The sequence below is a fragment of the Sceloporus occidentalis genome, unplaced genomic scaffold, assembly GCF_023333645.1.
Source record: "Sceloporus occidentalis isolate IW3139 unplaced genomic scaffold, rSceOcc1.0.p SCAF_78, whole genome shotgun sequence".
Classification (NCBI taxonomy): Eukaryota; Metazoa; Chordata; class Lepidosauria; order Squamata; family Phrynosomatidae; genus Sceloporus; species Sceloporus occidentalis.
The window spans coordinates 4,046,025-4,063,015 of NW_028317058.1; the positions used below are offsets into that span (position 1 = coordinate 4,046,025).

Consider the following 16,991-nt stretch of genomic DNA (forward strand, 5'->3'; position numbering starts at 1 on the left):
ATATGTGTGTGTTAGAGAAATAACTAAGGTGGCCAGGTGCACCATCACTACTGACCTTTAAACTTTAACCATTTCAGTTTGTAAAAAATCATGGACGGTAAATGGAGATGCCGCTGTGGGAAGCAGGTGTCAAATAATGGATTTATTTAGTCACGCCAAGTCAATGATTGAACAGAAATCTGACTGTGATTGACAGCTCTTCATTCCAGGAGGTGCCGCAGCAGCTGATGGGTTTTGTGTGCCACATGCTGTCTTGGCAGAGGGAACGGGGGCTTACCAGTCGCCATTAATAATAAAGATAATAACGGCGGAAGATAATACACAGTCCTCAATATAATCTGCCCCCACAGTCACAATAATAACCAGTCCCTGATATAATCTGCCCCCACAGTCACAATAATAACCAGTCCCTGATATAATCTGCCCCCACAGTCACAATAATACCCAGTCCCTCATATAAACTGCCCCCACAGTCACATTAATACCCAGTCCCTGATATAATCTGCCCCCAGTCACATTAATACCCAGTCCCTGATATACTCTGCCTCCACAGTCACATTAATACCCAGTCCCTCATATAATCTGCCCCCACAGTCACATTAATACCCAGCCCCTGATATAAACTGCCCCCACAGTCACATTAATACCCAGTCCCTCATATAATCTACCCCCACAGTCACATTAATACCCAGGGTAGATTTATCACATTCCAGAGTCTATACTATACAAATGAAAAATGGATTGTGTTCCACTTTAACCCCCCAGTATTTTTCCTCCCCAGGTTCCCCTCAGTCCGAGGCCACCCTCCGTGTCAGTGAGGGGCATTAGAGCCCGCACACTGCGGCGGGAAAGCGGGGATATGCCCAGGCAATGACCCAGGATCCGGCGAGAATCAGAGGCGGCCCACAGTTAAGACTGCTAGGGAAACGTCACGCAGGGGGCGTTCCTCAGACATCTTATATAAGGAGGTGGCAGAGCTGTGAGCCGGGCAGATCGGTGCGAACCCCAGCGGGCGTGTTGTTGTGTTGGATCTAATGGAAATACTGCGGACTATCACTTACCAACCGGCCAGCGGTGGCAAGATGTGCGAGCCGGCAATCGGCAGGGTGTGCGATAACAGGAGGTGGAAGGTGCCGGCTGATGGAGAGCATGTCCTCCACACCTGCCCTACCTCCACCGCCGAGGTCTCCAGGATTATTACCGACCCCGGCACCGGGAAGCGCTACTGCAGGGGCAAAGTGCTTGGCAAGGTAACCCAATGGCTTCTGTGTGTCGGCGGCGCCGGCTTTGGCGATGAGGCTGTCCGGGGTGAAGTGCGGGTTGTTAGAGGAATTCCAAATGATGCTTTTTCTGCCTTTTCTCGCATCTGGATGTCTGCGTTATCTGCTGCACTCGGCTGCATCCCCTGCATCCCCTGCATCGGCCATGGGAGCTCCTCAGCCCCGCCGATGTTATGTTATCCCTGGGGCAAGCGCAATGATTGTTATTAATGGGTCATCGGCAAGAGTCTGGCCAGCGCCATTCATTCAGAATAAAACCTCCAGCAAGTGCAACAAGTTAACAAACCGAGGAGAGCGATGTGTCCATGGAGCTTTAATATTATACATAGAAATAAAACGTTACATGTGAACTACTACCGCGGATTTACTACACAAAAGAAAATCTGTGTGTGTATATAATATATATGTGTGTGTGTATAATATATATGTGTGTGTGTATATATACATTACACACCTATGTGTGTGTATATATGTATGTGTTTAGTTATGCAAGCTGTGGGTTTGATCAGTTGCATCTCACTAGCTATGCTGTTTAACTCATTACAGCCTGTAGTCTTTGTCACCAACAAAGGGGTCATCGGTTTTGGGTTAAATCCTGCTGTTTTGCAATAAGACGCCTTTTTATTCATCAGCTTATTAGTAGTCAGTAAATCAGCCTATTTTCTCCCCACCTGCCTGGACCAACCTTTTATTCATTATGCCTTTGGCTTTGTCTATAGGGTGGATTTGCCAAATGCTACGAAATGACAGACTTGACAACCAACAAAGTGTATGCTGCAAAAATAATTCCTCACAGCAGAGTGTCTAAACCTCATCAGAGAGAAAAGGTGAGCTAAAAATAGATTTTTCTTATTTTTTTCCCCCAAAAAATTGATTGCCATATGTATTCTTGGTAAATATATCTAAAGCAATTTTTATTTGGACCTGCAGATTGATAAGGAAATTGAATTGCATCGGACCCTCAATCACAGACACATCGTGCAGTTTTACCACTATTTTGAAGACAAAGAGAACATTTACATTTTGCTGGAATACTGCAGCCGACGGGTGAGCGCCCAGCGCCGTTTTGATTGGATTCCTTCTCTTTCTATAAAGCCCTTTTTTCCCCCTCTGATCCCGTGCTTTCAGCCAACTGATCCCCTCCATTGTCTTTACAGTCGATGGCTCACATACTGAAGACCAGGAAAGTGTTGACGGACCCAGAAGTGCGTTACTACCTCAGGCAAATCGTGTCAGGGCTGAAATACCTTCACGAGCAAGAGATCCTCCACAGAGACCTAAAATTAGGTAATTTATTAATGTGGCGTTAGACTGCAAAATAAATGGGGCATACTACCTAAACTGTGATTATGGGAATTATATACGGGTAAAATTCAAATAGAATGTTTAGCTTCTGTATTAACGTTTTCTTTTTCCCTTTTAGGAAATTTTTTTATAAATGAAAATATGGAGCTGAAAGTGGGTGATTTTGGGCTGGCAGCAAGATTGGAACCTCTTGAACAAAGAAGAAGGTGAGTGTTGTACACATTCTGGAAATTGCATGATACAAATTCTGTTTTATTGTTATTGTTACTATTATATATGTGGTTATTTTTTCTGCTGGCTCATTCTAGTTTTGTTGTTTTCAGAACAATTTGTGGCACACCAAATTACCTCTCTCCAGAAGTGCTTAATAAACAAGGACACGGCTGTGAATCTGACGTATGGGCTTTGGGATGTGTAATGTAAGTATCTGACGGGTTTGTTCTTTTTAGGAGGGACCATTATGGTCAAGAAAGTATAAACCATGTACAATTTGTACTTTGTATATTTAAAAGGTTATTAACGTGATACTGTAACTAAGGTATAGCTATATGTGAACTAGGCAATAAATATGTCTCCCATCGGTTTATTGGTTATCGTATTATAAATTCTGCCTTTGCTTTTCTTTAAAGGTATACCATGTTGCTCGGTAGACCTCCATTCGAAACCACAAATCTCAAAGAAACTTACCGATGCATCCGAGAGGCCAGGTACTCTCTCCCCTCTTCGTTAATGTCCTCTGCAAAGCACCTCATAGCAGGCATGCTGTCAAGAAGCCCAGAGGACAGGCCCAGTCTGGACGAAATAATCCAACACGATTTCTTCACACAGGTTTGTGCTTGGCAGGGTTCATCCTCTTTGCATTTTCCTTGCTTAATATATAATTAGTCGGTTAATTAACATTCTTTCATTTCCTTCAGGGCTTCACACCAGAGCGACTTCCTTCAAGCTGTTGCCATACAGCCCCTGACTTTCGTCTAACGAGTCCAGCAAAAAGCTTCTTCAAAAAGGCGGCTGCAGCACTCTTTGGGGGAAAGAAAGAAAAGGCAAAATATTTAGATAATCACAGTGAGTATTCTTGTTTTTCTCCCCCATTAATGGTTAGATTTGCGTTAAGCAGTTTGATGTATGTAAATACCATAGGGTATTTCTCACACATCCATGATTAGTGTAATGCTTGTAAAATGTTTTTTGGAGGGAAATCTGAGGTGAAGACAGAAGTTGTGTTTGAGTCCATTATGTGTGTATAGAGCCAGCTCGATGTACGAGTTTTATGTTCTTACCAATTTGTCTATTTTTGCAGATAAACTTCCTAAGGAAGATGAAGAAATCTACAAGCTGAGACACGACTTAAAGAAAACCTCAATATCTCAACAGCCTCAAAATCCCACAACAGATGAGGTTGGTTGATTTTTGTAAACTGGGTGGGTGGGGAGCTGTACAGAGACAGAACTTCTTTTTATAGAACCAGCGTGGAATTTAGATCTTGACATGGTGTTTAATGGAAATATTTTGTTTTTCCCTTTTTAGGACAGCAAAACGGTCTCTAAACCAAGTGCTCCTGAAAAACCTGACAAGCAACAGATGGGAGATACAATCCGGATGATTGTTAGAGGGACCCTTGGAAGTTGCAGTAGCAGTAGTGAATGTAAGTAACAAAATCACATAATGAAACCAAATTTGTCCTGACTTGTTAAATGTAGAGAACACAGATTTAACTATACATTAATAAACCTTCCCCTTTACATAAGGTCAATCGACTTGCAATCTATCTTGAAAATGATCAGTACTAATTTTATAGTACTATGGAGGATAAATACTGCAGCAATTCACCACCTTCGCTTACTGCAATATGAATGGAATATGTAAAATGTATAGATGTTTAGGGCTTGGGATAGAACAACGACTATACAGCTGTAATTTACAAGCCTATCCCGACGGTCCAAACAAGGGTGGTCTCAAGGTCATAGGCAATGGTCGCCCATTAAATGATAAAAGCAGTCATGTTTTGGTCACAAGACCTATGTTTTGCTGATTAGACCACAGCATTTGATATTAACGAACCATTCTTCTATTCCAGGCCTTGAAGACAGCACAATGGGAAGTGTTGCAGATACCGTTGCTCGTGTTATAAGAGGATGTCTGGAAAACATGCCTGATTCAGATTGTATTCCAAAAGAACAGCTTTCCACCTCTTTCCACTGGGTCACAAAGTGGGTTGACTACTCCAATAAGTACGGCTTTGGCTACCAGCTGTCCGATCACACCGTTGGCGTATTGTTTAACAATGGAGCGCACATGAGCTTACTTCCAGACAAAAAGTGAGTCTTGCAGGCCTCAACACCCCCAACTGTTATGTGACTTTTTCATCTGCTTATAAACTTGTTCTGGCGATGTCTTATTGTTTTTTTCCTTCCCTATTACAGGACTGTGCACTACTATGCTGAACTTGCCCAGTGTTCCATCTTCCAAGCAACCGAGGCCCCTGAGCAATTTATTAGTCAAGTTACCGTTCTTAAATACTTTTCCCATTACATGGAAGAGAATCTCATGGATGTAAGTATCCCATTAAACTTTCATGAGAAGTGCCAGCTCGTATGTGTGTGTGTGTGTGTGTGTATGTGTATATATATATGTGTGTGTATGTATAATCCAATTGTATACATAAAGAATCCTCATTGGTCTAACTATTGTTTCTCATTGTTTTGTTTTTAAGGGAGGCGATTTACCAGGTGTTACAGATGTATGTAGACCAAGACTTTATCTTCTCCAGTGGCTGAAATCTGACAAAGCTCTAATGATGCTCTTTAATGATGGCACATTTCAGGTAACAATCAACTTTAATTGTGTTTTACATATGACCTACATTTTTCTTGGATGAGATGGGATGAGATGGGAGTTGCTGCTCTAATTCAATACATGGATTGATTGTTTACTTTTTGTATTCTTCAGGTTAACTTCTACCATGACCACACAAAAATTATAATTGCCAACCAAAATGACGAGTATTTGCTAACCTACATTAATGAGGATAGAATGTCTACAACGTTCCGCCTCAGCACTCTTCTGATGTCTGGTGGATCAAACGACCTCAGAAACAGAATGGAGTATGCCCTGAACATGTTGCTTCAAAGATGCAATTGAACTGACTGAAAGCTACAGGAAACCCAAAGGACATAACTGTCCTCCACTGTGAGATCTAAGACGTGACACATTGGAACGTAGCGTGTTGGAAATGGAAAGTGGTACGAAAAGAACTTCCTATGTGGTGCTCTGGGCTGGGACCAGACTGAAGCTCCATTAAATCCTGCTTTGTTGGCTTTTTCTCTGTGGATAAAGTTGTTCTCTTGATTGTGGAAAATGTATGTAATAGTTTGAAGGAGCCATAGGCTATGTGGTTAGAGACAACGCAATCTGACAAAGTGGGGTGGTGATGAAATTTGCTCCATAGTGAGCATTCATATGGAAGCTTTGTACTGTGAACTTTTTTCCCCCCGATTTCCTGAAGGGATGTGTCAAACATAATGGACATGGGAAGTGTCGGAAACTGGAATCGCTGTGGAATCGCTGTGATCAATGCAGCTGTGGCTGCTTAACTGTGAACTATGGCCATAATTTTTTGTTTAATTACCACATTTGTGGCTGGACAAGTGCATTCCTAGTTATTAAAATAATTTATTACAGCCCAAAGTGATGTATTTATGACTATTTTGGTCTTTATTATTTTAAGTATACATTGTTGGCAATAAAGAAAAATGAAAAAGAATTGGTTTGTTATGTGCTCTATTGATTCTCCATCCACCTACGTATCTGTCCTTAAGAATGTCAGAACATTATGGATATTTGCATACGACATACTGACCTTTAACTTTTAAAATAGCCTATCCACAATTATAGAGGTTAGTGTGTAGAATAACTGGTTGCATGAAGTGACTAAGGACATTTACATTCTCTGATCACATTCTGGAAGGAGACCTACCTTAACGGCTGTAGCCTTTTCACAAAGCGTGCTACCATTTTTATTTATTTTTTGCTTTCTGCGTGGCTATACCACGTGAAGGGCGATTCAGATAACATTATTCCTCCTTTAAATTAATTGGGTTAGGATTCCCAGACTTTATCTGTCTATGAAGTATCTTTGTGTTTCGCCATACTTAATTCTTCAAAGAAATGTTATTGTATTAACATCCGGTATTTGCCAGGTAGCTGGAATGTAAGATAACCGGTAAAACCTTGTTAATATTGCTAAGGTGGGAACATCTAACCATACATTTTATATTTTTATACACACTAGAACTGCTTCACTCCTAACGAATGATTATTCACTTTGTTCAGGAAAAAGTCTCAAAATATTTAATTATATTAAAAAGATATTTCAGTTTTATTTATTTTAATTCCTATTAGTATTCTATTTCTGTGAAATGTGGCAACAGTTTACAATTGCTGTCCCCCAAAACAGTATGAGTAGGGTTTTCAATATGTTTCTTATCCCACATTTAGTTATGAAAGTATTCTACAGGTAAGTAGAACATTTGAAATGACAATTGAATCAATTAGCATATAATAATTTCAAGGAATAATTTGCTTAAAAGGGGGCTCTTCAATTCCAGATTTTCCCTGATACTATTTTATACGTGGAAACTGTCATCTTGTTGCCACATCGCTTGATTTAAACTGGGGTCTCTCTAACATATTCATGAAAAAAGCATTAGAGGTGCTGGAACATTCGTAAAAAAATTATTTACTAATAAAGGCTTGTCTGCAATGTTCCCTCTAATTTTAGTAGTTGCTGTGCACAGAAATCTCATGTTGTGCAAAGTTTGTTCCGGTTACAAATGTGTTCGGTGAATGCTTGAGCAAATGTAAAACAGAAATTGTTTCAAGATCCTTTTGGCACATTCTCTCTGTTGTGGCTAATAAAACTGTATTGTCATGTTTTAATATAATACAAATATAAATGCAATCTATGAAGTTACAGGTTTAGTTAAGAATTTATTCAGTTTCTTGTTCCATTGAATAAATCATCAAGGAAGGTTCCTCCAATGTCCACTAACTTGTGTATATCTTTATGTGTAAGGTGTTACAAGAGAGTGTGTATGTATGTGTAAGTGTATAGTGTTAGAGTGGCTGTATGTATGCATATATATGTGTAAGTGTATGTTGTGAGAGAGTGCGTGTCCATGTATATACGCATAGTAAAGTGTATGTGTTAAGAGTGGCTGTGTTTGTATGTATGTGAAATGAGTGAGCACCTGTGTATGTATGTAAGTGTAGAGCTGCCCCTGACCATCATACCTCCCACATAATTCATTCACAGCCTCCACCACAATCATTATCCCCAGCAATTTCCATATCCTACCGTCATCACCCCAAATCGCATTCATCCACCTCCATCTTCATCTTCATGCCCCTGACACTCTCATCATCTCCCTACCCACCCAGCATTATGTTCACATCATCTTCATACCCTTCCCTTAGCATACCCTGTTCATATTCATACAAAGGTATTGCTCCTCTCAGGGCCGGCCCAAGGCAAAATGCCGCCTGGGGCGAATTTTAAAATGCTGCCCCCCCCTTTTTTACCCTTCCTCTCCCTCCGTCCCTGCCGCCCCCCCCATTATCTACCCCCCCCATATTATCTACCCTTCCTCCCCCGCCTTCCGGCACTCAGCATTACAAGCCGGCACCGAGACCGAACAGGAAGACTCGCCGCAGAGAAGAGAGAGAAAAAAAAAAAAGGGCTTGGGGCGGCGAAGTGCCGCCCCTTCAAAAGTGCTGCCTGGAGCGGCTGCCCCACTCGGCTCCATTGTCGGGCCGGCCCTGGCTCCTCTCACCTCCCTGTATTTGGCCTTCGAGTCCAGCGGTCTCTGTGGTGCGCTGCCAGTCAGCGCCACACTGGATATGACTCAGGGGCCGATGACCGGCAAGTGAGGGGAGAAATATGTTAGTAACCTTTTGTAGGCTGGTCCTGTTTGCCCGCTGTTCAGCAGAATATTATGGCACTATATAAATAAATAAATATCAATTAATAATTTGCATCATTGTGATAGTGCCTACATTAATTATTCTGTCAGATGTTGATGTTTCAATGTGGTATATGTAATGATTACTAACATTCTGCTTTTGTTTCTTTGGGTCTAAATGCTGTTAATTTAGCCAAACCTTTTATTTTTTTTCTGTGGCCCATGTAGTAACCTGACACAATGACAGCTGAATAATCAGATTTGCCGTTCAGCAGGTCACAGAAATGTTCTCAAACCAATCTCCATCGCCTTATTCTGATATATATTGAGTTGTAGCTTGGGGACCATGGATCAACTTATCTTTGGTCAAATTAATTTCTCATTTAACATTTGTGAACTTCTAAATGATTTGTTGCTAAAGTTCCTGCTGCTGAAGGACTTCATTATGTATAGTTGTAGCAGGCTTAATGACCGCCGGAGCTTCCTATCCCAAACTTATCGCATCTTAAGATGCACTATCCGGTTGATCCACTGGCGCTTTACTTGCCACAAAAATTATGAGTTACTTACCTTGGAGCGTGATATTTGGACTTTGGTTTAATGAAACCCAGCATCACAGAGGCAAATGTCTACAAAACATGTTTAAAACAAAATATAGAAAGTTCAAGATAAATTGCAGTTTTAAAGTTGCTAAAAGCACTGTATACTTACTGATACTGCTGCTCCACTGGCAGATTGAGTCCTGCACCTCGAGAGCATAAAAAGTTAACCACCCGGCGGCCACACGTGTGTAATTTGTCGGCCACTGTCCTTAAAGTGCCAGGGCCTCTTAGTCTAACCCAGTCCTGCCCTGACAGGGAGCATTGTTTTTAACACTCACTCTTCTTTCCTGAATGTGTTTTAGCTAAAAAAGCCTAAAATATCATGAACAAAACTAAATGTTTTACTTTTCAATAAATGATTATTAGTGAGGTCAATAAAGAAGAACTTTCATGTAAATCTTACAGTAATACCAGGTTGCAGTTGCTAGAGCTATATTTGGGTTGTATTTTTGCGCACTATATCGAAAAGGTTTTTAACATCACAATGCAGTGATGGAAACTCAACTCCCATGTCCTCCAATCAATACATAAAACCAGAAAGGAAACGTGCTTTTGTCAATTGGGTAACCTTCAGAAGAATGCATTAGCTAATCCATAAATGATGACGCTCCAAAAATAGACGGCTGGTAAAAAGGGTGAAAAATTCTATTTGTCTTCATGAGAGGAAAACGTCCTGAAGCACTTTACAAAGTACAGCCGGGTCAGACATAACACAGTCTATGGATATGAATTTTCTTCATGAATAAAACAGTCAAGAGGATATCCGTTAATCCTTTCCCTCTCCTTTGCTGTGAAGGACATCATCCGATTATCTTAAACAGTTGAGAGTATTTTCCATCAGCAGATACCTACTCAGGACCAGCATGAAATGGTCTCTTGTGTCACTGGCCATATTGCCTTTTGATATGAAGTGGATCAGGAGGGGGTTTAGCTAAACACATTAGGTTAAGGTGTATGTGCGGTCAAATGTATTCAATTCATAGGGAACATATAGCAAAACCATCACAGAGGAGGAACAGGGGATAACTATGGCAGGTACCCCATATTATGAGCAACTTTGATGAATGTGGACAATATCTCTGCAAAACTCTGGACAGCTGGAATACGATTGCACAACTATTTATTGATGGTTAAAACATGTACATAAACATTATACACTAAATCCCTCAGCACTGACTATGCTTCTAGCCAGGCCTTCCCAAACAAGCATGTCCCTCTCTGACTGTATAAACTGTTGAGAGGTACATTTATTTTCTGTATGGTAATCAGAAGAACTTACTCAAATGACTGTTTCCAGAGAAAAAAAAAGCTCCAGTGACGACAGTGATCATTGTGTGTACACCAAATTAATTCTAAACAAAGAAAATTATAAAATTCCATTTGCATCCTATCTTTCTTCCAGTATAATATTTCTACCATATATTAAGGGCATAAACGTATGGTTTACTTTCCCTGATGAATGAATCATTTACAGTTTACTTGCAAAGTTCTTGATTTCATTCATGCAGAAGTTATTATTTCATTCATCCTTCTTCCACACAAGTTCATTATGTGCTCTCACCTCCTGCAAAGCACCAACTATGCAGACCAACAGAGACGGTGCGCTGGAATGTACCTTCAGTCATAGAGGTGGTCACAGAGCATGGTTATTTATTTTTCACCCCTTTGTGGATAGGGAGAAAAAAAGCCAATTAACTAAAGAGAGAGTTTGCAGGAGAGTTAACCCTCCTTGATATCACTATAAACAAAGCCCATTTAGATTCTACAACAAGAAGGTCTGAGATGGTCCTCTGACACAAGGAGAGGCCAAAGATTTGTTTCTTTTTGGCTATAGCTTAAGTTTCTCAGTTCTTGCTCAGTTTTTTTACTGTTTGAAGGAAATGTCAGGTCTTGGTGAAACAGAGCCAGTTTCCCAGTTCCCAGGTTGTGTACACATTAAACTTACTTAGCATTTCAAGTTTATGATATGAAGACATATATTGTGAAATGCTTTGGGTTTTGAATGTGTTTAAACAGGTGACCGTGGCATTTTAGACTAGAGGATATACAGCCCTGAGTACAGGATCTTGAAATGAATATCTTGGCTACAATTCTGTTCTCCATACTTGTGGAGACTAGTACAAACATTACGCACACCTTACAGAAAAATGTACAGTAAACATGGTATTGTCCTCCCAGCTTTCCGGTAACATTTCAGCGGTATGTATTCGGCTATGCAGTAGAAACTTACAGAAATACAACTATTTGACGAACCTCTTCAGTCTTTGCATTTCATCATAATTGGACAATGTCAGGGTGCCACCCAAACCAGTCTCAGGGTCTCCTGGCATTTAGGCTGATTTTGCAGATGACATAGATTCCACCATATTCTATTCTTCATTTACACGGGTATTCTGAGCATATCAATTACTGGCATAATACAATTGAAATGCCTGCTTTAATATGACTGATTTAAATACGAATATCTTAAACCAACAAGGTTTAATGATCATAACAACCTATGTTAGAACAATTTGGTTCTCAACTTTGAGTCACTGTCTGTCAAGTCACTACAGAAAAATAGAATGCTAAAGTAAATATATATTGTATCTCTGTTCCAATTAGATCAAGTAGATTTAGCGTAAGAATATGCAGGTAGTGGTAAGTAAATGGTCAACCATCAAAGCACACAGTCCGGGCCAAAAAGCTCCATATGCAAGGAATCCACATATAAATATATATATATATATATATATATATATATGGAGAGAGAGAGAGAGAGAATATAAATATATATATACATATATGTAAATGTTTATGTAAATCCATAACACAATCCATCTAGTAAGTGTGTCCATGTCTAAATTTAAATGTTTTCATGTTGCTTAAAGAAGCTGTTTCCTTATCTCATTCCTGCTTCTGGCTAAAGCACTTTAAAATCAAAAAGAGAAAGTCCCTTGTAAAGTCCCTGCTGCATGTGATAGTATGATGATGACATAAAATGAAACTAGAGAACATTTCACTGCTATTGCCTTCTGTAGATTTTGCTGTTATCAATGTGCATGACAACGATTACATTCTGGAAGAAGTATTGCCTTTCACACCATTGTGTAATATGACTCCTCTTGTACTGTAACTCCTCGCCAGGAGACTTATAAACATAAGAAGAACCGTTCCAATATGCGTGACTTCTAGATGTTTATATGGTAAAAGTAGGTAAAAGATGACATTAAGGAACACATTGATAAAGAGATGATTCTGTTGCTAGGAATTAGAACTATGAATGTTTATAAGGCTCTACTTGCAGGGACCCTTTATCCTCCTTAGGAATGGGCAAGCGGAAGTTGACCCTGCTTACTGATCTCCCTCACGCTTGTGGTCTCGGCAGTGGAGCGCTTGGATACGAGTGGTAAGCAGCGACAATGCTGGGCTCTCTTTAGTGTGCAGCCCTGTGATGTTTATTGTTCACACATAGAGACAGTGAAAGGTACAGGCATTCATAGCTAAAAATAACTGTTTGGAAGTTTGGGGAGATTAAGTATGCAGATCCTGAGAATAGAATGTTATGATGGCTGTGGTCTTGGTGAAGATGGTATACTGGTGATGTCTCCAGCAAACTTTTACCTTCTCCTGGTTCCAATGGCACTGAGTATGAGTCTCTTCTAAAGCATTGATGGGTGAAGGAGAGATCTGTGCTGGCTCCTATCCTCCTGTTCCCCATGAAACCGACAGGAGCATGCGATCCCAGGTGATGCATCTTTACATTCGCTGTTATTTGCATTGTTTTAAGGCTATGCATTTTGCCAATGTTTATGTTCAAGAATTGCTCCAACTCTGTCAAACAAACCCGGTCGTCCAACTGAATCCCCGACTCGGCTGCTGGACTCTCATGATCACAGCAACAAAGCTGAAAAGCAACTTGGCCAACATCAGCAGAGACTTGCAAAGTCTACTTTTACTTTGTCTAGCGGTTTTGATACAAACCTGACAAAGCAAACCTTTTTGAATAGGCCTGCCTAGTCTCTCACATTATGTAGCATTGCTTTTGTTTAATATAAAAAATTACAAAGCTAATATAAAATTGGTATGATTCAAAGAACTATATTAACAGGAAATACATTTCATAACATTCTCTCTGGTACTTATATTGAATGATATTATGTTATATTAATTTATAATTTATAAATCAACTAATGGAAAACAAAGTCATGATGCTCATGGTTTGTACGAATGAAATTTTGAACTACATGAAATATCTTATCATGCAGCAGAATCTGAATGAGCAAATTTAGTGATCCAACTCTTTCACTTGTTTGCTCTGGGCTTATGTTCATTAGATGAATTCTGACCACTGGGGAGGACTACATCAGGTGAGGCTACCTAGCCAGACTTACCTCCTAGATCAGGCATGTCCAAAGTCCGGCCCGAGGGCTAATTGCGGCCTGCGTTCCGGACTGATAAGGCCCCAAATATAAGCTGCCCAAATATAGATCTGTTTTTTTTTATATTAAAGGCAGAGTGATTTAACACCTGTTTAGATTTGTCATCCAAGTCAAGTATGCCGTTTTTAATAAACTTTGCATAAAATTGTTAATTTGCATTTAATTTTAATGGTTCAAAGAATGTCAGGCAAAATGGTCGGCCCTCGCACATGTTCACTTCATCAAATCTGGCACTCTTCGAAAAAGTTTGGATATGCCTGTCCCAGATGCTCCTAGGCAGATCAACAACAGGAGCTCTAACACCCTAAATGAAAATGAATTAAGAAACAGAAGTTTGGCTACTGATTGTCCATTAGCCTTGCATCCCACACCAATAGGCCACTTAGCCTTAATGTATTTACGAGGGGTGTTCCTCAAGGCCTGATTTATGGGTGCACCTGCAGTCATTAGCTTGGTGGTCTTTCTAGAGCTGTACCAAATGATTCCAAGATACCAATTTGAAGTTTTTGTTGCACTCTAACACAATGTGTGGGCATTAAATATTGATTGAAGAGGCCAAAATGTATAAAATGATTACACAATGATTCTTCAGCTGTGGTGGTGGTGAAGGTGAAGAACTTTATTTTCTTTACTGTACTAAATACTGTGCTAAATAGTTTTGGACTCTAAAGACATACACCATTTTATTTGCAAAGTACAGGATAGATGAAAGGCCAACTAGCTGAAAAACACACATCTTTAATTTTTAAAGTTGATTTAGTAATGTAACAAAATGAATCCTTTAACTGAAGGGGGGTTATTCGAAAATATATCATAAGCATGGGCAGGTCACTTACCTTTGCTGCCACTCACTCAGCAGTTCTAGTGCTTTAGTATATGGTACATGCAGCTGAACGCTGTGCTAATTTCAGAGGGTAGCAGACTGTGCGGATCCCAACCAGTGGCAGCACATACATAATTTAGTGGCCACCGGCCTAAAAGTTCTAGGGCTGATCTTCTTCCCCAGTCTGACCCTGAGCATGAATTGATTCGAATACAGCCATGTAATATATACGATTAGCCATAACATTATGACCACCTGCCTAATGTTGTGTAGGTCCCCCTTTTGCCACCAAAACAGCCCTGACCTGTTGAGGCATGGACTCCACTAGACCTCTGAAGGTGTGCTGTGGTATGTGGCACCAAGACGTTAGCAGCAAATCATTTAAGTCCAGTAAGTTGCGAGGTGGGGCCTCCATGGATGCATCCTGATGCCATGTGTTCTCCAGGTAAGCAACGAACCCAGCCATCCATGTGATGTAAAAGAAAACATGATTTATCAGACCAGGCCACCTTTTTCCACTGCTCTGTGGTTCAGGTCTTATGTTCAGGTACCCATTGTAGGCGCTTTCGGCAGTGGACAAGAGTCAGCATGGGCACTCTGACTGGTCTGCGGCTACGCAGCCCCATACACACAAACTGCGATGCACTGTGTGTTCTGACACCTTTCTATCAGAACCAGTATTGACTTTTTCAGTAATTCTAGCTACAGCAGCTTGTCTGTTGGATTTGACCACACGGGCCAGTTTTCGCTCCCCTACACGCGCATCAATGAGCCTTGGCCACCCATGACCGTAAAGCTGATCCACTGTTTTTCCTTCCTTGGACCACCTTGCAGACCGGGGACATCCCACAAGACCTGCAGTTTTGGAGATGCTCTGACCCAGTCGCTCAGCCATCACAATTTGGCCCTTGTCAAAGTCGCTCAGATCCATCAACTTTGAGGCCGAAATGTTCACTTGCTGCCTCATATATTCCACCCACCAACAGGTGCCCTGATAACAAGATTATCAGTGCTACTCACTTCACTGTCAGTGGTCATAATGCTATGGCTGATCGGTGTACATTTATATAACTGTATCTGATCTAAGCAACCAGATGCTGCCTGAGCTTGACAGGAGTTATGTTCTGTACAAGGTGGAGTAACACAAGCTGCTTAACCATTAGTTTAATGTGTGGAATGTGAAACTCACAGGAAGAGTCAGTGGCCAGATAGCTATTAGCTGAATGAAGGGCAGGATGTGAAAGCCTGTGTGCTTCATTAAATCTAAAAGTTTTGTGGTCCAACTCTCTCAAAGGATATCCAGTTCCTACACACCCAAACAGAGGAAATGGGGACCGAACAAACTTCTTGAAAGTCCTATTTAAAAAAATGACTTAAAAGAATTAATGAAAATGATGCACTCTAAAATATCCAGTATGGGAGGAGTGCACACCAGATCCATTAACGTTTTACTGCAAATTAATCTCCGTTGAACGCATTTAAAGGCATTAGATACAAAGTCATTTGATTGCTTTTACTTCCTGCACAGGGAATACTGCATCTTGAAATAAAAAAAATCATTAACTAATCTCTGAGTTATCTACTGAGTGATAAGAAACTGAGAACAGAAACAATACATTTGTTTAAAAAGTGTCCTTTTGATAGATTTTTGGCATTGGGAACATTATTTTCACAAATAATGTTATTTTTTTATAATTAGTTTATAATAAATATTTAATACATTGATAGTTATTAAAAAATGTATTCTAGTTCAAAGTTTGAAAAATGATCTAATTACCTTAGCAACAAATGAAATGGTTCAATATGTATGAACATTCCCATACCTGAGAACTCTCTTGGTTTTATCTAGAGTCTCTGGGTGAAGCCTTGCTTCCCTGGGTCTCTAGATCAATTTCTTCTATCTCTGTACCAAATGATTCCAAGATACCAATTTGAAGTTTTTGTGGCACTCTAACACAATGTGTAGGCATTAAATATTAATTGAAGAGGCCAAAATGTATAAAATGATTACACAATGATTCTTCAGCTGTGGTGGTGGTGAAGGGGAAGAACTTTATTTTCTTTACTGTACTAAATACTGTGCTAAATAGTTTTGGACTCTAAAGACATACACCATTTTATTTGCAAAGTACAGGATAGATGAAAGGCCAACTAGCTGAAAAACACACATCTTTAATTTTTAAAGTTGATTTAGTAATGTAACAAAATGAATCCTTTAACTGAAGGGGGGTTATTCAAAAATATATCATAAGCAGGGGCAGGTCACTTACCTTTGCTGCCACTCACTCAGCAGTTCTAGTGCTTTAGTATATGGTACATGCAGCTGAACGCTGTGCTAATTTCAGAGGGTAGCAGACTGTGCGGATCCCAACCAGTGGCAGCACATACATAATTTAGTGGCCACCGGCCTAAAAGTTCTAGGGCTGATCTTCTTCCCCAGTCTGACCCTGAGCATGAATTGATTCGAATACAGCCATGTAATATATACGATTAGCCATTACATTATGACCACCTGCCTAATGTTGTGTAGGTCCCCCTTTTGCCACCAAAACAGCCCTGACCTGTTGAGGCATGGACTCCACTAGACCTCTAAAGGTGTG

General features: G+C 40.3%; 1 protein-coding gene across 1 annotated transcript; it reads left to right on the top strand.

Annotated features, from left to right (window-relative positions):
- Positions 1-1,034: 1,034 nt before the first annotated feature.
- On the top strand, positions 1,035-5,726 carry LOC149285529 (serine/threonine-protein kinase PLK2-like). Its single transcript, XM_089495252.1, has 14 exons — positions 1,035-1,250; positions 2,000-2,107; positions 2,211-2,327; positions 2,438-2,567; positions 2,704-2,791; positions 2,909-3,004; positions 3,215-3,413; positions 3,503-3,650; positions 3,886-3,983; positions 4,113-4,230; positions 4,663-4,903; positions 5,009-5,138; positions 5,299-5,409; positions 5,535-5,726. The coding sequence occupies exons 1-14, from the start codon at positions 1,035-1,037 to the stop codon at positions 5,724-5,726; spliced, it is 1,992 nt and encodes a 663-aa protein (XP_089351378.1).
- The last annotated feature ends 11,265 nt before the right edge of the window (positions 5,727-16,991 follow it).

Coding starts and splice junctions, on each gene's coding strand:
- LOC149285529 (XM_089495252.1), top strand. CDS start 1,035: ATGGAAATACTGCGGACTATCACTTACCAACCGGCCAGCGGTGGCAAG. Junction 2,108..2,210: donor AACCTCATCAGAGAGAAAAG/GTGAGCTAAAAA, acceptor TTGGACCTGCAG/ATTGATAAGGAAATTGAATT. Junction 2,328..2,437: donor TGGAATACTGCAGCCGACGG/GTGAGCGCCCAG, acceptor TTGTCTTTACAG/TCGATGGCTCACATACTGAA.